Source organism: Tenrec ecaudatus, chromosome 9, assembly GCF_050624435.1.
Source record: "Tenrec ecaudatus isolate mTenEca1 chromosome 9, mTenEca1.hap1, whole genome shotgun sequence".
In the NCBI taxonomy this organism is placed as follows: Eukaryota; Metazoa; Chordata; class Mammalia; order Afrosoricida; family Tenrecidae; genus Tenrec; species Tenrec ecaudatus.
Genome location: NC_134538.1, coordinates 73,697,135 through 73,724,647, shown reverse-complemented (window position 1 = coordinate 73,724,647; position 27,513 = coordinate 73,697,135). Strand labels below are relative to the sequence as shown.

At 43.0% G+C, this 27,513-nt stretch overlaps 1 protein-coding gene across 1 annotated transcript in view; it reads left to right on the top strand.

Annotated features, from left to right (window-relative positions):
- BMPER (BMP binding endothelial regulator) overlaps nucleotides 1-27,513 on the top strand; it is a 283,741-nt gene that overhangs the window by 157,014 nt on the left and 99,214 nt on the right. The window contains exons 10-11 of the mRNA XM_075557553.1: nucleotides 3,424-3,528; nucleotides 7,821-7,866. Coding sequence (XP_075413668.1) covers nucleotides 3,424-3,528; nucleotides 7,821-7,866 — 151 coding nt within the window. The remainder of the gene's footprint in view (nucleotides 1-3,423; nucleotides 3,529-7,820; nucleotides 7,867-27,513) is intronic.

Here is a 27,513-nt window from a genome sequence, read left to right as displayed (position 1 = left end):
AGCTAGGCTATCTCAGCACAGGCAGCAACAGCAAGGCAGGTCACCAACCGTCAGCCAGGCCACCAACCATCAGTCCCCAGCTCAAGAGATGTACATTTCAATCATGTGGTCTTAAAGGAACCTCAACTCACAACAACACAGTCCACAAGCTAGGTGTCCCACAGGTAGTGTAGCCTGTAAATTGAGGCACAGAACAAGTAAGGTAACCGCATGCTGGTCCGATGATCAAAGAGCGAGAGATAAGAAAGACGAAGCTCACCGAGCCATTTATCTTGCTGTCCTTCAATTAATCCCTCTTTTGTTTATCAGCCAGGCTGGCACAATAAACTAACTATCTCAATCCACCCTTTGCCAACCTGGCACCTGTACACAATTCTTTAGCCATATATACTCATATAATTTCCAGACATTGATGAAATCACACTTATACTTATCATCAATCATCTATCATACATATAAATGAAAACACACTGAGTCCAATTGTATCTGATATATCATACCTGACAAAGGAAATATATGCAATAAGCACATAAAAAGAAAATACATTGACAATTACAAATCTAGTTTTTGCAATTGATCACGTGGTTGTAACTGATAGGTGAAACTACCTTCTACTACTACCCAGTCTTTATTACCTTTGCCCTCGGCAAGCACCTCAGCTGGCTGTGGTATTTTGGCCTAGCGGGGTGACCCAGACCTTCATTCCTGAGGGGTCTGGGTCATTATAAGTCCTGTCAGGATTGGGTGCTGTAATTTACCATTTACTTTAATCACAGGGCATGGTAACACTAAGAGTCGGCCTATGGGATCTCCTGGTTTCCAGACATATTCTTCTTTACCTCCATTATGTAGTACCAGTCCAATTTCTCCTTGGTAATCAGGATCAATCACACCACTTAGCACAGTGACACCGTTCCTGACCTGTTCATCCAAAGGCATGCGAAGCCCAAAGTGCCCAGGGGGCATTCTCAGCTGCCAGTTCAGGGGAATCCGTGCTGTGTTTCCAGGTGGGAGAGTTCCTTTCTTCAGGACCAGGACCTCCAGGCCTGAGAAACACAGGGTTGCTGGGACAGGAAGCAAAAATGCTGCAAGGGGATCACTAGGAGTAATAGTGAGTGGTGCCACACCAGCTTCCACCCCTTGGTTCCTGGACCCATGAATTCTGGCTATTGGAGACACAGCACCATATATTGGCCACTGGTTTAGAGCATATACAGCTTCCTGGAGAACATTGCCCCAGCCCCACAAGTTGGTGCCACCTAGTTGGCACCGTAATTGTGTCTTTAGGAGCCCATTCCATCGTTCTATCAAGCCGGCAGCTTCAGGATGATGAGGAACATGATACGACCAGTGGATTCCATGGGAATGGGCCCATTGCTGCACTGCATTTGCTGTAAAGTGAGTTCCTTGATCTGAAGCAATGCTATGTGGGATGCCATGCCGGTGGATGAGGCATTCTGTAAGTCCACAAATAGTGGTTTTGGCGGAAGCAACAGATGTTTTTCTGGCTCTATTTTTTTAAAAGGATTCTTCTTAACACCTATGAGAAAATAGAACCTTTTGAACATGTGGCTTCCCCTTGATTGAGTTGAAAAAGATGGTCCCTGCTGGTGTGGCTGTGGTTCCCCCATTCCTGAGAGGTTCTCTTTCAGCTGGACTGCTTAGCGACCCTTGTCAAGGTCCCAACCAGGTTCGTTTGATCATTTGAGGAGCTTTTAACAGCTGCCTCTTCAAAGACAGACTTTCTCATTTGGCAAATGTTCAGCTGGGGATATCTACGGGATTAGAAGCCAGTCCAGAAGGTGAGTGAGCCCTGTCATAACCACCACATCTAAGCTGGAATACAGGTGTGCATTGTACATTATTGTTTGATGTCCCCGGGCAGGAAACTGTACCATGCCATGTGAACTTCAGGATGCAGAGGTGTTGGCTTTGTGAAAAGTGCTTCCACGGCGTCCTTTTCTCAAGGGGGAAGGGAATTGTACTTGAAAAAGATGGATGTTGACTTTTGGAGCAGGAAAGCTTGATATGTATACAAATCAAGACTGGATTCCATCAGCGGTGGGCACGCTGCAGGCATGCTGTGCCGGCCCAGATGTCCTGTCCCCGATGCTGGTGTGACAGAGGGAGGGAGGGGATTCAGTGCTTATAAAATCCATGAGAAGTTATCTCCACAGAAAGGGGGACCTACATAGGTCCTATTTATACCAGTTTTCAGAGCCACCCATGTCCTTATTTCCTAAAGTCATCCTTGCTCCCCAAAATACCCAGATGACTACACACATGGTGGGCCAAACTTTTGTAAGTCTCCTTCGAAGAAAGTGGCTGAGACCTGACATAATTTACAGAGATATCCTTGAAACAATGAATGCTAGACGTGCAATTAGATCTTTCTCTCCTGAGAAATAAGTTATAAGAGAATAGTTAGTCCTTCAGTTAACTTTAAAAACTGAGAAGGTGTTTGACATCATCAAAGATCGGACGTGTTTCTCTGACGTTAACACACTCTTCCTTGCATCTACAAGCTTGGGGAGTAATCCTTCTTTGGTTTCAGGTCCACCTTTGTTGCTTGTGATCCTCTCTTTCACACAGATGCATCCCCCTGCCTCTCCTTGGGAGGAGCTAGGTCTTTGTGTGCCAGAGGGGTGTTTGGCAATTGCAAATTTTAGAGGCAGTGAGCCAAAGAAAGTTCTCACACAACCTTTTCTGATGGAGCAAGGGTCTGAGAAATCTTCCAAAGGGATGTATTACGTCTGGGGAGAAGACTACTGTATCAGTGTGGTGTTTGACCTATTGTCTGGCTCCACATTTTAAATGACTTGTAAATCCGATGTCTGCCTGGGCATTAGGAAGCCTTGGAATTAGACTCTTCTTTGCATATTCATGTCCCATGTGGTCCAGAACAATGACACATCTGGGATGCACTAAACATCGCTGAACATCTCAATAAACTGCTGGTGCCTGGGACCGCATAAATATTTCCGTCTACTCAAACAGGGGAACGTCAGTTATTTGTTACTGCGTCATGCATGAGCATTCACATTTGACTATCTCCCAGGGTGTTACCTAAATAAACAGTGCATGGAGATGCAGTCCTGACCTGGCCACACATGAATATTCTTGATGTATTTTATGGAGGGGAACACACACACATAGAGATATATAACACATTCATATGTACACACACACACACACACACACACTCATACACATGCAGCCACATAAAATCCACCCCTGCTAAGTCCCCACTGATCGTCATAGGAAATGTGGCTGAGAGCAGACAGACACCTGAGACTCTCTCCTCTAGCAATGGCATAGCTCAGTCAAGCTAAGGTAGCCTGTCCTTGACAGAAAAACGGCAATCGGTTGGGTTAGCGTCCCCGTGCCTCCAGCTAACAGCGCATTCTATGCTTTCTCCTACAGGATGGAGAGATGTGGTCCTCTGTTAACTGCACCATCTGTGCTTGTGTGAAAGGCAAGGCTGAGTGTCGCAAGAAGCAGTGCATTCCCATCAGCAGCTGCCCTCAGGTACAGGCTGGTGTTCCCCTTTGCTAACCTGCCTTGGGGAATGCCTTGGGTATGGCATGCCCCCGTGCCATCTTCTAAACCAGCAGTTCTCAACCTGTGGGTCTCGACCCCTTTGGGGACTGAACGACCCTTTCACAGGGGTCACCTGATGCTTAACAGTAGCACAATGATAGTTATGAAGTAGCGATGAAAATGTTATGGTTGGAGGGGAGGTCACCACAACATGAGGAACTGTATGAAAGGGTCGTGGCATTAGGAAGGTTGAGAACCACTGTTCTAAACCCAGAGTCCAGATCCCTCACGTGTTCAACTTCTCAAATAGTCAAATGTCCTTTGCCAAGCCCAGCTCCTTCGTTTTTTGCAGTCCCCATCTAGATTCTAGCCTGGCATGAACATAGTTCTTACTGTGTCCTTGCCCCAAGTCCCCTACCCCTGGCTGCTTCCACCAATTCTCGAACTCCGATTCCACCTGCTCTCTCATGTTCCCTTGCTGGATTCTCTGCTTGCCAGGCACCCACCCTTTGCGTTTACTACTTTCGTACTTCTCCAGTCATTGTTCTTCAAATAGCCAGTCTATATAATTTTGGAGGAGGGGGTGTTAGTTAAAAAATTTCATGGAAAATGAAATTAAAAGAGCATGCATTTCCCCGCGATTTTTAAGTCTGTTCATCTGTGGGTGTTAACAAATCCCCCACGGGTTTCTCCTGCCCAACAACACCCCCAGCCCCTTTACCAAAGAGTCTCTTCTCTAACTCTGGTTTATATGCACCGGAGCCCCAGATGGAAAGAGCATCCTTATGGAAATTTCTCCTTTCAGAAACCCATAGTTCCAGCGCCTTGAATAAAAACCATTTATCTTTTAAGTCTGAGCCTCACTGAATTCACCTCAGCAACTTGAAAGCTTTCAAGGTTTCGTGCATTGGGGGGAAATGTCCAGCCTATTCATACCTCCAGTGAATTGAACATCAGAGCCGCATTTAATGGACGTGTCCTCTCTTCTCTGATATAGAAAGCGTTTCATTTCATTCACATCTGTTATTATTATAAACAAAAAGTTGCTGCTTTTACTTGAGTGCCAAATGAGGCACACAAAAACAACAGCTGTTGCTATTGCACAACTGAATCGAGGAGGGTAGGGGAGGAGAGAGAGAGAGAGAAAATACAAACCCTAATTAGTCTTGCTTTAAAAACCCTCAGACACAAAACCTCACATAAAAGAAGGAAGAAGGGTGAAAAAAAAAAAGCATATACAATTAATAGACTCCAACGTGGCCTGCTTATAAATATTCATTGGGAAAAATGGGATCACATCATTTATGCCAGTCCTTGGGGAACCTCCACTGCTAATGAACTCTCGCAGCACATGTTAGCAATAATGGGCTTCCTTATTCTACAAGACAAAAACAGGATGCTGTGCCAACCTGGTGGTTCACGTAACTAGCCTGAGCAGGCCAATGATGAGCCGCCAGCTGTACTCGAGTTCTGCCACTTGTAGCGGGGCTGATGGTTCTCATTGTCCTCCTGTTTCAAGGAGGTGGACGCTCTTCATGTCACCAGCATCTCATTAGCCGTTCTTCTTTGGGGACCCTTTGGATGGGGAGCATCCAGCTCTCTCTGTGTGGGACTTTCCTGGGCCCCACCCCCTCCTCATCTCCTCCAAGCTTGCCAATGCCCAGCTCCTGCCCCAGGGCCACCTGTGTGTTTCTAGGCAGCTTTCCAACCTACCCTCCGGTTCACACTTTCCCTTCTCAGGGGGCTGCACAAGGTCTTTGGACGATAACTTGCCTCCACCCTGGGAAGCCTGCTAAGCACTTACTGGCCTTTCCTTCCATTGCCTGGGGGAGAATACAAAAAAAGTAGAAGCAGCAGCCTGTATCCCCTGCTCCATCCTTCCTGGCTCCCGCACACCTCTTTGCCCAAAACTATCTATGTGTGTCTTGCTGAAGAAAAATTTTATGGCTGGGTTTCTCCATTCTCTCTGCCAACTCCGTAAAAGACAGCGAAGAATCATTTTTGAGAAGGGCTGTGAAGATTCTAATGGGAACTGGGTCATTGGGACGCTACTGCTGCATCTGACGGGGGCTGAGCATCTCTCTGTAATCAGTGGGCTCCCCTCACTTCATGCTGAGACCTCTCTTCTGAGACCAGCACATTTGATAGATGAGGCCACAGAGCGCTCAGTGCACTGCAGTCAGTACAACCCAGCGGGTTTCACTTTGTACCCTGCCCATGGTCTATTGTTCACTTCATTTAGGGTTATTACCTGCTTGGGTCTCTCTCTCTCTCTCTCTCTCTCTCTCTCTCTCTCTCTCTCTCTCTCTCTCTCTCTCTCTCTCTCTCTCCTGACTAAGGGAGCTGGAAAATTCTGCAGGGATGCAGGTGCAGAACATCAGATTGCTTACCTGTTGTTGTTGTTTTGGTTTTTAATGGTTCAGCGTCATTTGCACAGAGACGGTAGTCTATCCCACCCTGCTGCCACCACTCCATGGACCTGAGCTGACCTCATTTGGCTTAGTCCCTGAAGACTTTCAGACAGGAGAAGCTGGAGCCCATTTCTGTGCCAAATAGAAATAGGTAACAGGTCTCTAGGCGTAGCAAATATGCAGGGGGGCCCCCAATCCGTGGGACACTGGGTGAGGCTGAACTTTATGTCTCATTCAAATTTGTCATTGCCTTTGGTGGACTGTTTGAGGTCTAGCTGGTGCAAAAATGAATCCGACATGGTCCCTGTTCTTCATTAACAGGGGCTAAGAAGTATTTGGAAGCTTGAGAAGTTTAAATGAGCTCAAGTTTGTAAGAATGCACAGCACTCTGTCTAGGGCATAACAGAAACTCAGAAAATATTAAATCCCCTTGGCGATGAAAGACTAAGGAGGATAAAAATCCACAGCAGAAAGAGCGTGGCCTTTAGAGTCATGCAAATTAGGTTGGATTTTGCAACTACTACCCCTAGTGAAGAGGAGGTTACAGCTGGACAACAAATTAACTGCCAGGCCAGCGGTTCAAAACCACCAGCCGCTTCATGGGAGAAAGGTGGGGCTTTCTGCACCCTAAAGATTTACAGTCTCCAAAACCCTCAGGGGCAATTCTCATCCATATGAGTCAGAATAAACTCAATGTCAGTGAGTTTTTATTTTTATTATTATTATTATTATTTACTCCTGTGTTGCAAGACATTGATTTCTTTATCTATAGAAAGGGAAATGCCCGCAAGTTTGTTGCATGCCTTTTTTATTTAATTTCACTTGGGTAAAATATGCACAAAATCATTGGCCATTCCAAACATGCTTCATGTGTGCAGTTCAGAGACATTCATTGCCCTCGTCATGGGGGGAAACTGTCACTATATCCTCTCCACCTTTTTATCACCTTGTATAACAATGATTACAGTAAGGTTTAATATTGATTAAATCCAACTATATCTGACGTATTAACTCAACTCATTTCACTACCTGATGTTCGATTTCAGGAGTAAAATATCTAGTTGGGTTTTGTTTACATCATCTCCTTCCACATTTCTTGTTTCTCTGTGCCTCGCCATCGAGACAGGGATAAGGCAATGGTATTCTCTGCTGTGGGCCTAGAAATTAGGCTTCTTCTTTTAAATGCCAGACATTAAAAATCAATGAAATGCAATGTTGGAGATTGCGCTGTATTTCCAGAAAGGTAATGGAAAATTACTCAGCATTTCAAAACTCTCAGTTTCATAGGCTTTGACAGGATAAAGATGCCTTAACATGGATAACATACCACTTTCTAAAAGAAGACATCTGACTGAACTTGATCTCCTAGGGGTTATTTCTCATAGCCATAGGACTGGAGGAGCCTCAGCTTAGGGTCTGTTTTATTATCTGGGCTCCTCCAGCCAGCAAAGGCAGAATGAAGGCCTTGTGTGGACGGAGAGATGGATAGACAATTCCAGTTTTATATGTGCACTTGGTCTCCAGGAGGCTGCATTTGGGTATCAGTGAAAAGCTTGAGGGCAGATTGTCTCCGTCTTTCTTCCATGTGAGAAAAATCACACCGAGTCCTTTAGGTATTATGTTTCTTAGGGCGCAGAGGTGGGGGTGGGTGGGGGCTGGAGAAGAAAGCATTTTGAATGTCTTTGCATGGCCCTAGAACCTGATATTTGAAACTTCATTTTCATCATCCCCCTCACCATCTGGGCATTGAGTGCAAACACAGCTTGCATGGATTTCATTGATTTATCCTGTTTCAGGTTTAAGTAAGATGTGTCCTCAACAGATCCTGTTTCTTAATACTAACCTGTTATTTGCTTTTCTCTTAATTAGGGTAAAATTCTCAACAGGAAAGGATGTTGTCCTATTTGCACAGAAAGTAAGTGTATTCCTTATGAAAATGTGATATTGCTATTATTTGATTGGCATTTTATAAGAGCAACAGGGAATATGGTGTGAAAAGTGTCGCCTTGAGTCAGCGTCACCTTCAGACAACTGTTTGCTTTTTTCTTTTAAGTTGTATGTGCATTTTATTACTGTAGGTTTAGAACGGGTTTGCCCCATACCACGACATATATTTAAAGTTATCAGAACTCTATCAGAGAGGCACACTCGAGACACATAGAGATGTTGCCATCTGAACTTGTTGCTTGGGAAAGTAAGAAGATAAATGGTCTAATGAGGTTTTTAAAAGGAGCCGATATCTGAATGTGCATTTCCCTGCTAATAGCTTTTGCAGTCATCTAGACAGAGCTAAACTAAACATTACACAGAATCTAGGAAGGATTTTCCTTCCATCATTCTGAAACCGGATGGTTACTAGTCCTGCCCCCTCCCTCCTCCTCACCATTCTCACCCACTCACCTGGGTGTGTCCAGTGCTGCCGTTGGCAAAGATGAAACAAGAGGTCATTGAACTGACCAGGGTTTGACCTTCCTGTTTTCCAACCGAGTCCTTGAAGTTTCTCTCGGAGCACCACCCGCTCTGAAAGCCGTCTGGAACTGTCCGTCCAGTCACACAGACCGAACGTAGAAACAGGTTTCACATCATCCCCATACGTAGACAGAGGCCTGGATCTGTTAGTCAATTGCCATTTCAGTCCCCTTTGGATTCCTAGGATTCTGAGATAGATGTCTCAAGTGTTTTTTGTTTGTCCGATGTATGATAAACGGGGTTGACTCAGCCGTGAGATCTTTTGCAAAGTACTTGATGAGTCAGTTAGGCATGGAAACGTGGGCCATGATGACCTGTGAAAGGCATCCTCCACGTGGGAGCAAGTTTGTTTCTTGGACTGGCTTACAATCGGAGTCTGTGCTACAAAGAGTTATCCTGGCTCTGGTACTTTACTCAGATGGCTTGGTGATCCTCGGCAATGGACTGGATGTTGTTGTGTTGATTGTGTTTGCCTCAGCTGCAGCTCATGGTGAGCCCCTGTGAACCAAGGGATCGTTGCCTGGCCCTGTATCATCTCACAATCGTTGATGTCTTTGTGCCCATTGTTGCCGCCAGTGTGTCTTTTGAGTGTTCCAACAAAGAGGATTCATCTCCCAATATTACATTAGACCATATTCTGCTTCAATTAATCGAATTTTCATTGGCTAATAGTCAGAAGAAGGTGGCAAGGACTTTATTCCTAGTCTGTAAACTCTACTGAAACCTGCCTACCACGAGTCACTCAGCTGGGATTTGGAAAGGCTGGTGGCATAAGTTCCAGCAACACAGCTATTTCAAGCCAACGTATGACAAACTAATAGATGGTGGAGTGGAAATGGTGATATATCTCTACCTATGTTGGCATATGCACACACATAAAAACACACATAATGAATCTATCAATTCTGTCTCATTCTTTTTATAAGAAGAGAGCTCTGAATCAATTATACACTGGAAGAAATGACTGATAGAAATAATGAAAATTACATTATAGGTTGAATGAAAGAAACTTTCTTTAAAGATACTAACATACATAGACATGTAATAACTCAAAGAAGGTACAACAAATGTTACTTAGGAGAGGCAAAAAATTAATGTAGCAAACAGAATTAGCTCGGATTTATAAACTAGTTGCTTCTTTCTTTCTTTTTTTTATTTTGCTTTAGGTGAAAGAATACAGAGCAATTGAGTTTCTCATTTGATAGTTTGCACATAAAATGTTCCCTGACACTGGTTGTATTCTCACCAGGTATCAGTACTCTCCTCATGGAATTTTCTGCCTCTTCCCACTTTCGCACTTTTGCTTTGGGAAGATGCCCTTTTATCTCATATAGGTCAGTCTAAGGAACACATTCCTCTTGGGTGTTTGTGTTTATTTTATGGGCTTGCATATTATTTGGCTGAAAGGTAGTTCTAGGTCAGATAAATCGTTGCCAAAAATTTTTTCCAATCTGTATACATTCTTTTTGAACTGTTTGGTGAATTTTTTTATATGTATCAGTATTTTTTTAGGAGATTCTATTTGTATCATTAATCTTTTGCTATCTCTGCAATTTTAATTATGTTTGGACTGCATTTAATTGTATTTATGCCATATATTTTAATACCCTTAACATTGTCCTTATTTTTTATTGCACATTCTTTTTACTTTTAGGCTGTATCCTCATATTTAGGTCTTTGGTACATTTTGAGTAAGCATTTTGTATGGTGTGAGGAAAAGGCCCCGTTTCATTTTTCTACAGTTTTGTCAGCGCTATTTATTAGAGAGATCGTCTCTTCCTCATTCAATGGCCTTTGTCCCTTTGCCAAGGATGGCCTGTTCATAGTTGGAAGGACTTATAGGTGGGCCGTCAGTTTGGTTCAATTGGCATATGTGTCTGTCACTGCGCTTCTCTAGCTGCTTGGACTTCTGTGGTTGTAGCACATGTTCTGAGATCTTTAGGATGAGCCCTCCTAGTTAGGTTCCTTCTAAGGCAGAACTTGGCTTGCTCTCCTTTTCATATCAACATGTGCCATCTGTTTAAAATTACTGCTGCAATTTGGATTACATTTGCATTTTGATAAGCCTTATCCATGGTATTTTCTTTCACTTATGTAGGGGTCTCTCTCTCTCTCTCTCTCTCTCTCTCTCTCTCTCTCTCTCTCTCTCTCTCTCTCTCTCTCTCTCTCTCTCTCTCCGACTCTCGCTTTTTCATGCAGTAGTACTTTATAGTTTCTTACTATAGGTCATCTACGCCCCCGGTCAATTTATTCTTCTGGATTTGTGTTTTGAGTGGCTATTGTAAATGAGTGGGAATTGCTCTCAATGTTTCCTTTTCAAGGTTCGCTTTGCTGACATAGAGTAATCTATGAATCTAGTAATTGAAGGAAGTACCATGGGCTGCTCAAGAGACAGTGATCTGTGTTGGAAGAAATAAGGTCAGCGTGCTCCTTAGAGACACGGATGGGAAGACATTGTCTTACATACCGTATATAGTCGAGTATAAGTTGACCCGAATATCAGCCTAGGCACCTAATTTTACCACAAAAACTGCATTAAAAATGTGCTGGAAAACTCGGCTTCTACACGAGTACATATGGTACTTTGAACAGATTGTCAGGAGAGGCCAGTCCCCGGAGGAGGACATCATGTTTGGAAAAGTGGAGGGGCAGCAGAAACAGAGGAAGGTTCTCAATGAGAGATGGCTGCAGCAGTGGGCTCAGGAGTAGGAACAATGTGAGCACGACGCAGGACCATGCAGTGTTTCCTTCTGTTGTGCATCGGCTCACAGTTGACTCGATGGCACCTAACAACAATAATCTAACTGATTTTTTACATATGGGATTACATTACGCACAAATTAGGACAGTTTTACTTTTTTCCCCTAGCAATTTTAGCGTCCTTCTCTGGGACTTCCAGCACAATAATGTATAAGAGGCACCCTTATCTGGTTCCTGCTTTCAACGGGAAAGCCTTGAATCTTTTTCCTTTGAGCATAATGTTACCCTGTTGGTTTTGTATACATGTCCTTTATTATGATGAACAATTTCCCTTGTAGCCCTGTTTTGAAGAAAGTCTTATGAGGAATAGATGTTGAGTTACATTAAATGCCTTTCTGTGTTGAGTTGATCACATGATTCATTTGTTTTATTTATGTATTGAATACGTTGATTGATTGTCTTCTATTTAATCATCCTTGCATACCTAGTATGAACCTCAATTGGTCATAATGTATTTTTTGTATGCTGTTGAATTCTATTGGTTAGAGTTTTGCTGATATGTTTTTTTCTATCGTCATGCTATTGATCTTTAATTTTATTATTAAAAAACACTTTTTGTCTAGCTTTGATATCAGGGTATGATGGCTTCATAGGATGAATTTTGGAGTATTCCTGCCTCTGTATGCTCTGATATCTTTGGGTAGCATTAGTGTGAGCTCGATGGAATGTCTGGTAAAGTTCTCTAGCAAAGCTGTCTTGGTCAGGGCTTTTTCTTGTTGGGCTTTTTAATTTTATTTTTTTTAAAGTACCCGGATCTATACTGTTTTTTTTTCCCACCTTACTGTCTTAATGGTAATGTGTTCTAGAGATCTGTCCATTTCCGCTAGGCCTTCAGTTGTTTCATATTACCCATTGTGATCTTTTAAATCTCAGTTGTTTCTTTTATCGCTCATCTACTTTCTTAACTGGGAGACTTGCTTTTTCTCCTGATTTCCTTTTGCCAGTTTGTTCTGTGATTTGCTGATCCTTTCAAAGAACCCACTTGTAGTCTGGTTCATTCTTTGTATTGATTTTCTATTTTTTGTCTTACTTATTTCTACTCTAATCGTTATTGTTTCCTTTTTTCTGGTGACTGTGGGTGTCTTTTGCTACTAGCTTCCCATTTGGTTGAGTTGTAGGTTTGGGATTTTAATTTGGCTCGTCTTTTTGTGTGTGCTCTTATTGCTCTATGCTGACTCCTGGACACCGTTTTTGTTGTGTTCCACAGGTTTAGATATATTGTGTTTTCATTCTCATTTGATTCTAGGGAATTTTAAGCTTCATATTCATTTTCTTCTACTTCTGAATGGTTCTCAAGCAAATTCTTATTCGGTTTCTATGGACATGATTATTTTCGTATTCTTCCTGTTATTTTATGTTTTATATTCTTATAAATGATTGTTTTATTATCCTTATATTGTTTTATTATCCTTATATTTATGTCTTCCTTTCTATGTTTATGATATTGTGATAAGAAAATGATGCTTTATATTATTTTAGTGTTTTGGATTTCACTGAGGTCTGCTTTGTTTCTGTTCAGGAGAATGATCCAGGTGCATTGGAAAAAGGATGTATACTTTTCTGATGTTGGGTGTAGTGTTCCGTATACAGCTATAAGGTTCAGTTAGTTAGTTACGGCATGTAGATTTTCTTTATCTTTACTAAGTTTCTTTCTAGCTTGTAATTTTATCCTTCACTGAACGTGGTGTGTTCAGGTCTACTATTATTCATGTGGAATTATTTCTTCTTCAGTGCTGTTCAATTTTGTCAACTTTGTCTCGTGTATTTCAGAACTCTGTCATGAGTGACTATATATTTATTATGGCTATATTCTCTTGATGGATTTATCTTTAATCAGCCTACTCAAAGCTCACTCCCATTGGGTCAGTTCCCAATCATAGCAACGTAGTAGGACAAGCAGGATTATGCTTGTGTGTTTCTGAGGCTGTAACTCATTAAAGGTCTAGAAAGCCCCATTGTTCTCCCACAGAATGACTGGTGATTGAGAACTGTGGGTGCTGGTGCTAGCCACACAATGGGTGACCCATTTGCCACCAGGTCTCCCTTATCATACTAGGGACTTCAAGACATTTGTGGAGAAATCTCGTTGTCTTTTAATCCCATTACTCTATGACTTTTCTGAAGACTTCTGTAATGACTTTCCTTATCTTTTATGTTGGATTTTGCCTTTAAGTTTATTTGATCAGCGCTCCATATTGCCACCATTGGTCTTTTTTGGTGATTGTTTACTTGATGCTTTTTTTCCTGTCCTTTTGAGTCTTAGTTTATGTTTGTGTTTAAGGTGTGCTGCTTACACAGGGACATTGATGGGTCTTGTTTTTTTATCCATTGTGCTACTCTGTCTCTCTTTACTGGTATATTTAAGATAATTATATTCTCTTTGATTATCAGTAGGAATGAATTTATTGATGCGTCGTTCTCTTGTGTTTGTGTGTGTGTGTTGTGCTGTTGATGGTTTCTTTGCTTCATTTTCTGTGCCAAGTTCTTCTTTATGGATTTTCTTTTTGTTTCTTGTCTCGTTGAATTTGTACTATTGTCTTATTCTTTTCTATTGATAATTAGGTTTTTAAAGTTTCTTTGTAGTTCCCTTGAAATTTACATCTATCTTCCTAAGTTTAAAGTAGTCTTTTATTTTGTGATTGCCTTGACTTCCCTTCCATATGGAAATTCTACAACTATACTATTTATTCCATCTTTTGCTTTTGACCTTGTCATCATTTACAGACAGACATATCTGGTTTCCTGTTTGAAGTCCTTTAGCTTAGATTTATTTTTGAGCATTTACTACCTGGATATCCAGCCAATGCTGTCCTCTGCCATAACCTTTTGTTGTTGTCTGACATTGCTGGTCCTCTGTGTGGAGGACTTCCTTCAGTACTTCTTTAAATGTTGGTCTTATTTTTGCAGGTTCCTTTACTTTCTGTTTATATACAAATGTTCTAGTTTTGTTACTGTGTGTGAGACAATTTTTTCCTGGGTATATAATTCTTAGTTGGCATTATTTTATTCCTTTCAAGGTTTTATCCATGTCAAATGATTGATTGCTTTCTTGCATGCATGATTTCTGCTGAGTAATTAGGCTTTAGTTTTTATTGCAACTGCTTTGTAGGTAACATCATTATTCTCAAGGTATATTCTCTCAACATTCTCCTTTGTCAAATTTGATGATAATGTATCTTGGTGACTTTCTTTTGGTGTCTATTCCGTATGGAGTCATTGAATTTTGTGATTAGGGAAGGTTTCTGCCAGCAACTCTTTTACAATTTTCTCTTTGTTTACTTGTTTGTTTTTGTCTCTTCCTGTTCTATAATTCCAATTATGTACAAATTTTTCTCCATGATAGGGTCCTATAATTCTTGGTCTTTCCTTTTTTCTGTTCCCCCCTCAAACAATTGGTGTCTAGGAATTTGTCCTTCATAATGATGATTTTATATTATTTTATATTTCGTTGATTCAATTTTGCTCCTATGTCCTGTATAAAGGTGTGTTTCCAAATTTTCCATTCAATATTTTGAGTTTCTCAGTGCTGTTTTTGCATCACTGTTTATCTTTGAATTTTGCTATTTGTTTTTCTTAATTTTGTTACTTGCTATTTGTTTTTTCTGAATTAGATAATTCCATTACCATTTCTTCCTTCAGAAGGCTTCTCAATCTTTATTTTTGGCCCTTTGCTGGAGCCATTTAAACTGGTCTTTATGTGATTTGATATTTTGTGTTCTCTCTGAGGCTGAAGGTTTTATTCTATTTCTTTATTGTATGCCTTCTGGTCCCTGGTGCCATTGGCTGGGTGGAGCAGAAAGCACTTTTAGTCACTGGGCCCTTGATATGGGTGTCTGGGGTATAGAAACAGTGCTGCATTCAGCCATCAGTGGGTCCTAAGCAACAGTGGCTGGGCAGAGAGACTGCTGGTACCATCAATCCATAAGTCTCTGTTTTGAGTGGCTGAATGAAGGAGTGGACACCACCAGTCATCAGCACCTTGGCTCAGAGTACAGGGCAGTGGTCTGTGCTGCCAAACAAAGATCATTCATGGAGTGGGGGTGTGGACAGGAGGGACCCCAGGTCCACAGTCCTCAAGCACTGGAGGTTGGTGGGGCATGCACAATGAGTTAGTTAACCTTTGCAGGGTGGGGAGCATGGGTGCCTGGCTGTGGACATGGGCACAGAGTTCCTCAGGCTTGGCAGTCCCAGATGATAGAAGCTTCAGCTGAAAGCACTGCTTGCTTTATCTTCCTATGACTGCGCTGGGCAGGTCAGTTGTCAGGTCACTGGTAATTTGTTATTCTGTTTTTGTGCAGTTTCTCCTTCCACTTGGCATTCTGTCTGATTCATTAACCTTGCCTTTGCAGCTCCGGCTCCAAAGTTTCCATTTCTGTTTGAGTCACTTGTTTTATTGTGTCTTTGCTGTACAAGGGACACAATGAGGCATCTGATTTCACAGCCATATGGGATCACTTCTCATACCAGTTGATTCCTAAGCATGTGTATAAACAGTAGGTAGTCCCTGACTTACAAGAAAGTCCCATGACTCTTTTCTGAACTGGTTCTAATATTTGTTGTTTAATTTTCATTATTGTTTTCTTATATTATCAATATATTTATATGAGCAAATTTTAAAAATGCATGGGAAAAGTCCATGGTATTTTAATTCTATTTTGCCATATACCTTTTGAAGCTGTCTCCCCCACCCCGCCCACCACCACCATAATATCCAAAGGAGCCCCAGTAGCACTATTGAATAAGCATCCAATCAATAACTGCAAGGTCAGCAATTCAAACCTGTCAGCTACTCCATAGGTGAAAGATGAGGCTTTCCTGCTCCCATAAAGAGTTGTGGCCTACAAACCCAATATAGAGGTGATTTTAGTCAGAATTGACTTGATGGGCAGTGGTTCTTGTTGTTTGCTGTTAAAATATCCACTATTTATTTGCTTTTAGGCAATGACCAGGCAATGAAGTTGTTGTTATTGTTGTTAGATGTCATCGAGTTGTTCTGACCAGACCAACCCCATGCACAACAGAACAAAATAGCCCCAATCCTGCACCATCCTCACAATTGTTCCTATGCCTGAGGCCCTTGTTGTAGCCACTGTGTCGGTCCATCTCATGAGGGCCTTCCTCTCCTTCACCACTCCGCTATTTTGCCAAGCATGACATCGTTCTCCAGGGCCGGGTCTCTCATGACAACATGTCCAAAGTATGTAAGATGAAGTCTCACCATCCTTGCCTATCATGATGATGACATCAGCAAATTATGTGTTGCAGCCTTGTGTGAAGTACATATCACTAATGATGTTGGGGGAAAGTATGATTCATAGTAATGTGAATATATTGTAAGGTAAGTTGAGGACTACCTGCATTAAAAAACCCTGGTGAAACAATGGTTAAGTGCTTAATTGCTGGATCCCCCCCCCCCCTTTTAAGATTATATCCAAGAAAGCCCTATAGGCCAAGTCGACTCTGTTACATGCATGGGATCTAAAACAATTGAAAATTACTCAATAGCTCCTAATGACCGCATATAAATGACTACGACCAATCACCTAATCCTCCTCCTCAGCTTACTCCTAGGGCATTTTGCTTACAGGTGATTCAGAAACTGGCTTTAGCTAAATTCTTTTCTGGATGATCAACAAAACCTACTGCCATCAAGTTGGTTCTGACCCACAGACACCCTATTAGAAAAAGTAGACCTTCTTCCTAGGGTTTCCTAGGCAGTAAATCTTAATGGGAGCAGACAGCTCAAAGTGGGATCTAAATCGATGCCATTTTTTTCTGTGCTCATGTCAGTGAAGATGTGAGCCTCTCCCCTTACATCGTCTCCTGGTTGGATACTTGAGGCAGACACAGATTTTAAAGGAACCACTGATATTTTCTAGCTAAATATTTGCAATTTTCACAGATGCAAAAGGGTCGGGTGCTGCTTCTTGACTTAGTAAGAACACATGGCCAACGTTTTATGGCACTAGCCTAAATCCAAATTTATCTGACTTTTTGTCACAAAGTTGTTCTTGAGATAGTGAAGAGAAATGCTATGCTTTATTAGTTTATATTAGAGGTTGTCCTTTTGGTGTCTAGAAAACTGGTGGTTGATCCAGAAAACAAATGCAGGAAAGAAGAAGTATGACAAAATAGAGCCAACCAGTCACCTTGAATGCTATATAGTGTAAAGGACTTATATCACCGCAGGAGGCAGCTGGCAAGAGCAAAACCACCCAGGTGGAGCGACACTGCAGGCCATTTGTACCGTGTACCTGTGCTTAACCTGTTGGTGCTCCAAGACCCCAGTCATGCAATTCTTGGTCTAAATCGATTTTATCCTTCTTCTCAACTCCCTTTGGGGTCTTTTTCATTTGTTTACATACTTATGCTCCCCGTCAATGCTGTAGATCATTCTACTCGGTGCTGTTTGTTTGTTCAGGTTGAATTAAGAGATGGGATGACTTCCAGTTTTGTGAGCAGTGCCCAGATTTCCATACCACATTCAGGGGGACTTTTTCTGATGTCCTTTAGCTATGGCCTAAGACCTCCTACTTTGAAATTCCTTTGTCGTTATAAACAGAGTCCAGCACAGACCAGAGGGCTCTTTTTTCCTTCTTGATCAGTTAGGAAATCTCTTCTGATTGATGGGTTTCTACAGCAGAGAAACCAAGACTTAAAATATCAATTTAGGTGAGTGTTTTCTACAATCAGGAAAAGGACTGATTCATTTCTTATTAAAACACTCACACAGATACATGCACACGCATATAAACCATTAGGGAAGGAGTTCCAGCGACTCTGTCTGGTAATCATTGGATTGTCAACCTTAAGCTCGGCAGTTCAAACCCACCAGCTGCTCATCAGGAGAAAGATGAGGCTTCCTGCTCTCATGAAGATTTAAAGCTTTAGAAACCCTATTCAGTCCCTATGAGTTGAAATCAAATAGATGACAGTGGATTTAAATAATTAGGGAACTACAGATCTTAAACCTAGTACTATTAACATTTTGGTCCAGAAATTTCTTTATTGTAGGGAGCTGTCTTGTACATTGAAGGGTGTTTCGCAGGACTCAGGGCTTCTCCCCTGTTAATACCTCTAGTAACCATCCAACTGCATGTGGGACAACTGAAAACATCTACAGACATAGCCACACATCCATTCAAGGTCAGGCTCAACCCTAATGGAGAACCAGTGCTACAGAAGTCTACGAACGGGGCTAAGCTCATGTGTGAATGCAGAAAGAAACACCCACGGTATTTGTAGCAATAGTTTAGATGCTGGTGGTTAGATGATGCCAGAGAGTAGTGTGAGGTTACCTTGTCCCTAGTATGAAAAATTACAGACCCAGCGACATGGGCCGACACAGTGACTACAATAATAGGCTCAAATGGAAAGAATAAGTGTGAGGATGATGCCGGCTCATGCAGTGTTTAATTAATCCTGCTGCGCACAGGGTTGTTATGAGTCAGAGTGACTCAATGGCATTTATCAAGGTGGACCCACCCCTCCAACTTTTCAGTTGTGTTAAATTGTTGCACTACCCTTTCTTTGCAATTGTCAGTGATATTGATAGTTTGCATTGCTATAGACAAGAAGGAGGCCTGGTGGTGCAGCAGGTTATGGCTGGATTGCTAAGAGCAAAATCAGTGCTTCCAAACCACCAGCCACTCCTCAGGAAAGAGATGAGACTTTCTGTTTCTATCAATTTTTACAGCCGTGGAAACCCACAGGGCAGTTCGACGCTTTCAGATAGGGGGGCTGTGAGTCAGAATCGACTCAATGACAATGAGTTTGGTTTGCGCTAGATCAAAGACAACAGTTGAGCTGCAAATAGCTGCATGTACCATAGTTGGGGAGCCGAAACACTTGCATTTGTAGCTGGTGGCACCATGGTTGACACTTGGCTACTAACGGAACGTTCAGTGGTTCACCGTAGAACCGTAGTGCAGCCTGGGATACTCTATAGGGTGTTTCAACTCTGTCCTTCAGGGTTGCTCTGAATCAAAACGGACCTGATGACACAATAGTCAGTGGTTTTTGGTTTGTCATATTACAAGTTCTTGTAAGGTTGGTGGTGAAGGAGCAAGGACGGTGGTATCAAGAGGAGAAGAAAATAAAAATATCTTCTTAAAATTAGACCTGAGGGAAGCAAGGGAAACATTCTGTCTTTTAATAACCATGGCTTTCTGCCCTGCCCCCCACCCCCTTCCAACTGAAAAGAATTAAATGTGGTTTGGATAATTTATTTAAATTAAAATATTTGAAGTGAGCTAAACAAATGTTAGAAAGCTTTTATGCAAATGCTATTATTTGCCAAACTATGAAGCTATAGCCTACGGTGAGCCTAACTGCCCGCTTGATCACATGTGACCAGAATCTAGAAGCCAGCGGGGCTGATTGTCTGTTCCGCATTGTCTCAGCGATCCAATGCTGCGATAACAGAAATGTCACAGGTGGATGATGTTAACAAACAGAGATTTGTCCTCTCACAGTTTAGGGGGCTAGGAGTCTGAATGCAGGGCACCAGCTGTCGGGGAAGCCTTGTTCTCTTGGTCAGCTCTTGGAATGGCTTTTGTCTTCTTTAACATCTGTGGGCCCAGTGTTCCTTGGAAATCTCCATGTGTCTTGGCATCAGTTCTCCCCTAAGAGGTTCCTGAGAACCTGGGTGCCAAAGATGTGCTCGGCCCTTGGCTCTTCCTTTTTCATGTTAGTGAAGGCTCTCCTTGGCTTCCTTCTCTCCCTTTTATCTCGTAAAATAAATGATGATACAGGTCTCACTCCAAGAAATCTCCCCTTACGAGGGCTCAGGACTGGGACTTGGGTAAAGGTGTTGCATCCCACTCTAATCCCTTTGCAATTAATTGGTTGCTCAGATCACATCTGGAGGATGCTTACATTATTGTGTAATTGCCAGACCACTGACCGAAGGCCCCCCCAAGCTGACATCTAGTTAGGGCGATCACAGTGCAATTCATGGCGTGCATACAACACTGGACTTCTGTGACATGTACTTTGTTGTGTCTTGGAGAATGGCAGGTGGGATCTTGACCTGATAGCCCAACAGAGACCTGAGAGAGATAAACTCTCTGCAGGCAGAATGTCTGCCTGGAGTGTTTGTGGAAATCATACCTAGAGTCAGTTTTCACTGCTGAGAAGTGTTTGTGTGTGAGGGAGACAGAGATATTGAGAGGCTGAGCAGGAGAGAACTGAGTCTTTCAACCACCTAGAAGACTTAGAATGACAACAACAACAACAAAACGTTACTGCAGAGGATCCTGACTCACAGCAGCCCTATGTGTTGCTGAGTAGACCTGCATCCCATAGGGTTTTCAACCTTGTGATGTTTTGAATATAGATCTCCAGTCTTTTCTTCTGAGGCACTTCTGGGTGCATTTAAACTGCCAACCGTTCACTTAGTGTGTAGGAATGCGTGCCACCCAGGGACCTTTTGGACCAGGCAAGACAAAGCACAGTGCAGCTGGATGTGAATGCTCATCCCCAGCCTTCATGGATTCAGAAAGCTGTGCCCGGGGCTAGATGTAACCTCACCACTGAATCCTAACCCGAACGAAAGCTTGGTGATTACATAACACCGTGCTATGTAGGGTCTACTGAGCACAGATGTGCATGTATTTGAAATAAGTTCAACCCCACATCCCCAAAGTAACAGGAACTATCAGATTTCAGAAACTCAGAGTGTAAGGAGGCCCACAATTGCCAGGTGACTCTTTAACACTCGCCCCCCCCCCACCCCCAGTTCCTTATCCAGCTGTGTGCTCTAGCAGCACAGGGCCTGCGGCCTGCACACACCCCAGCACCCCAGTGCAGTTCGCCCCGACTGGTTGGGGCACAATTATTCAATGCCACCACCCCGCCGGCAGACCCACAGGTATCACCAGCTAGACCAAGTAGTTGTGGAAGGAGAACCACAACAACAACCCCATTTATTCCCCTGGGGGAGACAAAAAACACTTTATGAGTCATCTCCACTGACAGAAGTTCCACAAATTAGTAATTGTGTGTTTGAGCAAGTTTCTGGCTTTCCGTAGTGTGAGCAGCTCCAGGTCCCTCAGCACCAAGAGGTTGTCCTTAAGTCAGGCAAGCATGGGAATGTGAGACTGGAGCACAAGATGCTGGTAGACTAAGAATTTGTGGAGTTAACTTTCACCCTGCCAAAGAGGTGCTAAGCTAAAGGGCCACTGAAGCTCTTGCTGGGGCATTTGGAGTGGGCTCGTTCACTGCATCTGGCCGCCGCATGCCCAGTAGCAGCAAGGGTGGCATGTAAAACATGACTGTGCCACCAATGGGCCTGAGGTTAGCCCACAGGGGCAGTGGCAGTACTTGAAGGAGTATGAGGAAATCGATTTGTTTTCTCTTTTATTTGCTTTTCTGTTTCCTGCTCGAAATTGGTCCCCACCTTTTGAGTGAGAACCCAGGTCCCAGGCAGTACGGATGGCAGAGGTAGGCTAAGAATCAGCATTGTGTGACCTCGTTGAATGGTAATTGCTTTATATGGCCTCCTTGGCTCTTTGTGTGGGAAAGCTATTTTAAATATAAATGCACCATTACTAACTTGTTCCGCTAAAGTCCTTGTCTTGCTTAGCTTAGGAAGAATCTATATAGTGCTTGGACACATAAATTCATTATTAACCATCTGGTATGCTTTAGCCAAGGCTGCCACCTTGAATCTGAAGGAAGAATCTGGTCTACCGTGTTGACAGAGCAGGCATGTCACCCCACGCCTCTCAGGGACAGTCCACTGAAAGTACAAGTAAAAGCCCCAAACTCTGAAACCTCCAAACACACTTGGTGTAAATACCGTACGTAATAGATTCCACTTTACTCTAGGCAAAGTCGGAGCCAATGTCCCACGGGCACGCTGAGAACAACAGAACGGTTACCGCTGCTCTCACTGCACGTGGCTCTCATCCTGGCAGTGGGCTTCCGGAGCACATTTCACTGGGCTTGGGATGCATGCTCTCCATGGGCCCTGTCACTCAATCCTCACGACTGGGAAAGGAAGCACCCGTTTGACACAAGAGTCTGAGGATCAGCGAAATCACATAGCACAACAAGGTCAATGGATGTGAACTAGAACTAGGTCACCCCAGTCAGGGGACGCCAAAGCCCCGACTTTAAGCAGTATTCCATTGATCCTATTTGTTATTTCTTTTGGAGGACGGGTAGGGCATTTGCCAATTTCTTTGCTTTTTGTTCCCACACGGCCAGTGGCTTCAGTTTGACAGCGTTTGTATTTGTTCCTCTTTTAAAAAACATATCCACATTTATGAGGTCGCTTTATGGCCTCTTGAACCTCTTGAATTAAGGGCCCTGTGGTCCTAACCTCCACTGCTGTTGTGGGGAGATGACTTGTCAGCTGAACTGCGCATTTCCCTGTGATGTGAAATGTCTATTTATGAATGCTCCCCTTCTTTCCGAGTCCTCTTCTCAGTTAGTGCTCCCTGCTCTAGCCGTCGCCTCCACTTGTCTCTTCTGCGTCTTCATCGCTTGTTAGTGCCCGATGCTGTTCTCCTTAAAAAGAAAAAAGGAACTGTTGCCATGGAGCTGATACAGACGTGTGGTAACCCGTGTGTATCAGAGCAGGATGGTGCTTCATAGAGTTCTCAATGGCTGATGTTGCAACTGAGTAGACTTGGACCTTGAGTCTTCCCATTAGTAGCCAAGTACGCTGCTTCTACCACCTAGACGCCCCCCTTTCCTTCTTGCTTTTCTAGCCCGTGAGCTCACGGCTCGTGTCCATGCTGCTCTTTCTTGAGTAAGCCTGTCTTTCTGGATTCAGACTCACCCCATCTTCCAGGCCCGCAGTGTGGCACTTCCTAGCAAGACGCTACCCTGCTAGACCTCTGCTCTCAGTCTTGGTGGAAACAGCGCTCTTCGTTCAAAGTCTTGCATTTGAATTTGATTAACAGCGGCTACCTCGATTCCCCCAAATGATCTTGGTTGCGAGTTGGATGAGGGGCCAATAGCTGCTTCCAATCCCAATTTGATGACTGAATTCTGGCAGCCCCTATCCCAGCTGCACAGGTTTTGAGCCTTAATGTTATTTCTCATAGTTTTGGCATTTCTTTTCTGTGTTGTTAATCAGTCATCAAGTCTGGTTGATTGTCTGTTCTCGTTGTTTGGCTAATAGATGATTTCCCCTAATTCCCATGTCAGCCTGAGCCTCATCCCATTGCCCACAACGCAACCTGCCTCTACCTTTCCTCCTCCTGGCCCTTTCTTTGGACCGCTCTCAAAACCAAACCTGGCTTGCCCAAGAAAAGATGCCAGCTTCCTCCACTGGCATGTTACAGACTTTCCAAAGTTTTGTTTTGCAAAACACTTGCACTGGGGAATAGTAAGAAGTACTATTTTCAAAACAAGGCTCCAGAAGTAAATACTGGAGGGAAATGCCGGGTCCAGTAAACGTCAATGTTTCTTTACCGCTGACTTCCGGGAGCCTTCACTTTGCCGGCGCCCACAGTCAGCGCTCAGGAGGATGATGTAGTATAGAACACCCTCCCAAACGAATTTGAATGGCAGAGCTTTTTAAAATTTCTGCTTATTTTGGCACAGCAACAGGCAGGATTGATGTTTCATAGGAAACATGTTCAGAAACGCTGGTTCTTTGGAATACATTCGGACTTCGCAGGCTGGCAATAAATCGCTGGCCAATTTATTTAGACCATTTGGGTGTCTCACATCCCCCCTGTCCCTCGAAGCTTTTCACCACTCTTCTCCATCCTTCCCTGGCAAATTCACATGCAACCTGCTGCCTTTCTTCTGCTAATGGCTTTGTTAACATTGTTCTCTGGGCCTACGAGGCTCACTCCATTCTAGCCCCAAATCTTGTATGTCTTTTGCAGGCTAACTCAACGCATATTGTCTTAACAACAAAGCTACATTTTATATGTCTGCCCTGGTGGCACAGTTGTTAAGCAGTTGGCTGCTAATGGAAGGCTGAACCTACTGGCCACTCTGTGGGAGAAAGATGTGCAAGTCTGTTTCCATAAAGCTTTACATCTTGGAGGGCACACACAGGGCATTTCTCCTCCCCCCTGCAGGGTTGCTAGGAGTAGAAATCAAGTTGCAGGCAATGGCTTGGGTTTGGGTTGTAGTCAGCAGTTGATAACTATTTTTCTGGATTCTTGGGGTATTTCTAATAAAGCTAGATAATGATTACTGTGTACATATTTATTATGTTGGTGGTACCTTTATGATGCTATATGGATATATTTATAATCTCATAAAAAGTAGCTAATCTGTGAGCCATGGCACAGGCGAGAAAAGTAAGGTTAAGAAGACACGAGGTGCTTTATTTTGTAGCTAGTAAGTGGCAAGATCATGGTTCAAATCCAAGGCCCTCTTTGAAGTAGTGTGCTTGATGTTTGTGAAATTTCAAGATGGCTTCAAAGTTAGAAGATTGGTTAACTTGGAGATGTGAAATTAAAAAAAATCATTTTATTGGGTGCTCGTACAACTTTTATCACAATCCATACATAGACATGTGAAATTTTATCTTTTTCTTAGGTACACAGTTTCCTTTCTTTTTAAGCATTTTGTATGATTTCAAAGAATAGAGAGCAAATTGTTTTTCCTATTAGTATGAAGTTTCCTTGATTGAGACATACTAAATTCTAGTTTAAAGGCAGGAAACAGTTTAAGGTCAGAATGTGGGAGTGGCAAATGTACCTCTTCCATAGCAACTTTTTACTACTTATTGAGTGATGAGCATTCTGGAATGTACTCTGAAGGACGCAGGTCAGACCTGAGACTGATTTCCTCTTAGGCATTTGTAATCTAGTTGGAAAGATGCAATATAAACACATTCAATGAGAGTATCTTATGATATGACTCTTAATTAATTTCTAACCAGTTGCTTTGAAGCCATTTCTAATTCATGCCAGCCCCGTAGATGGCAGAGTAAAACTGTGCTCTATAGGGCTGTCCAGGCTGTGACCCTTTGCAAACAGCTTAATGGTTTCGAATTGCAAACTTGTAAGTAGCAGCCAAACACTGGGCTTCTCTTGTGCCACCCAAAATTTCTAACCGACTCCCATTGTTGTTGGTTGGTGTTATGCAAATTCCAAGTCACCACGGTCCCCTGGGTGCAGAGAACTACGCCATCAGGGTTTCCAGGTTGTTCTTCTGAGGGAAGCATGCGGCTAGGCCTGCCTACCAAGGGATCTCTTGGCAGGTGTGCTCCATTAACCTTTAACTAGCAGTCTGGTCTTAACAGTTTGTGCCACCCCAAGGTGGTGTCAATGTGAGGTTCAGAGACACCTAGGAGGTAACTAATGAGCCGTTGGGACGGGGTGTGTATGGACTTCTAAAGTTCAGAGAAAACACTCATGTGCATTTGGGGTGAAGAGTGTGCACATGTTTTTCTAGATTCCCAAAGAGCTCTGGGACAGCTAGTTCACAGCAACACCTGCACAGCATGCATGTGACAGCATCAGTGCTGTGTCCTCGGAGCCACAGGGACTGGGCTGGACTTTGGCTTTATCGCAACTGGCTGAGTAACCTCTCCAAACTCGTTCTGAACTAAGGATAAGACTGGACTAGGGGAGATATTAAAAATATTGAAAGTCTGGCATAGTGCTTCGCATAAACTGACCCCTTTCTTTGTAATCGCTGTTTTTTACATTAGTAATATTGATACCCGGCCCCGCCCCGGTCTCGAGCTGCTCACTTTGACTGTTGCTATGTGTATTAACTTCCTCATGAAGCTATGATAAATTATCATAAACTTAGTGCCCAAGGGTCCATTCCACCTTCCAGTGAGCAGCAGTAACTTGAGTCTGGCTCACACTGCGTCATTCTGACACCCTCTTGCTTGCCCACTCCACTTATCAGGACCCTTATCATTGTACTGATCTCACCCAGATAATCCAGAATGTTCTCCCCATCTCAAGATGAGCTGATTAATTATCTCAATTCCATCTATAGCCTTGGCTCCCCCTTGCCTGCTAACACAATATATTCATAGGTTCTGGGGGTTAGGATGTGGACATTTTTAGGTAGGGAGGGTGTTATTTACCAACTATTCCTAATCATATTAGGAATTGGAATAGAACTGTGTTCTTTCTTCATATTGTTAGTCTTCTGACAATACTGTTCAGTAATTATTTCTATTCAGTTGGAGATCATTGCTACTCAAGCAAGTCTCTGCCTTCATGAACTTTGACACTAGATCCCCTTTCTCCATAATGTTCTTAATGTTCATAATCTCCCCCCTTAACAGTTCTTCAGTTCGGAGTTCATTAATTTATCACTCAGCTAATTGACTAAATAATTTGCTTTTGAGCCCCTCTCTGTGCCAATCTTTCTGCAAGGGTCATATATTTAAACACCATGGGAGAAAGATGAGATTGTCTGTGCCTAGAATGACTTACAGTCTCAGAAGCTCTGGAGCTTCGACTCTGTTCTAGTGGGTCACTATGAGATGGGACCAGTTTGGTATGTCCTAACTGGGTGATGACGGCAGTGACCACAGTCTTGACCTTCCAACTGAAATACACAGTAGTGCACAGGATAGATATCCTTGAAAATCTGAGCGACCTGGCTAGTTTAGCTTTCGGAATGTAGAGGAAGGAGAATGGACTTTGATTGAGACTTCAAGGGAATTTCTTCAGAGGAGTTAGTATTTGAGCCAAGACCTGATGCCCACATGCTGGGGACTACGGAGCAGCCTTGGCTGGGCCCAGGCTACTGTAGCAGCACAGGGGAGTGGTATGAAGCACTGAGCTAAACTTACGCCACAAGTTTGGTCTTTTATTTTTGGTTAGATATAGAATTTAAAGTATGGACCACTTCCTTAACTTGCCCTTATGTTTAAATATCAACGTGATCTGTTTATCTGACATTTGCAGATTTTCCAAAAATTATTCTTATTGTTTTCCCAAATAGTTCTTTTATCTTGATTCTTGCTTATGATTAGGTGAGAGTGTATTTATCAGATCATATTTTTTACATTTCCACAACTTAAACAGCTATCAAACTTACCAATGGCTTGCCCCCTCTGCACCATTTCTCCCCAGTGCCCTCTTGTAGCGCATTATCTTCCTGTTCACCGAGTTAACATCTCTATCCTCTCTAGCCAATGACTTCCCTCCTGACTTTCCTCTCCCACCCCTGGTAGTCTTCAAAGCCTATTCCTTTTGGCAAAAAACCAACCCCTTTATCTTGATTTTTTTTTCATGGCAGTGGTCTCATACAGTAGTTTTCCTTTTGTGATTGACTAGCCTCCATCAGCGCACTGTCTTCCAAATCCATCCGTGTCATCAGATGGTTCACGGTTGCACCAGGACTCTTTGAAGACGCCCAGTGTTCTACTGTGCACATCCCCCAA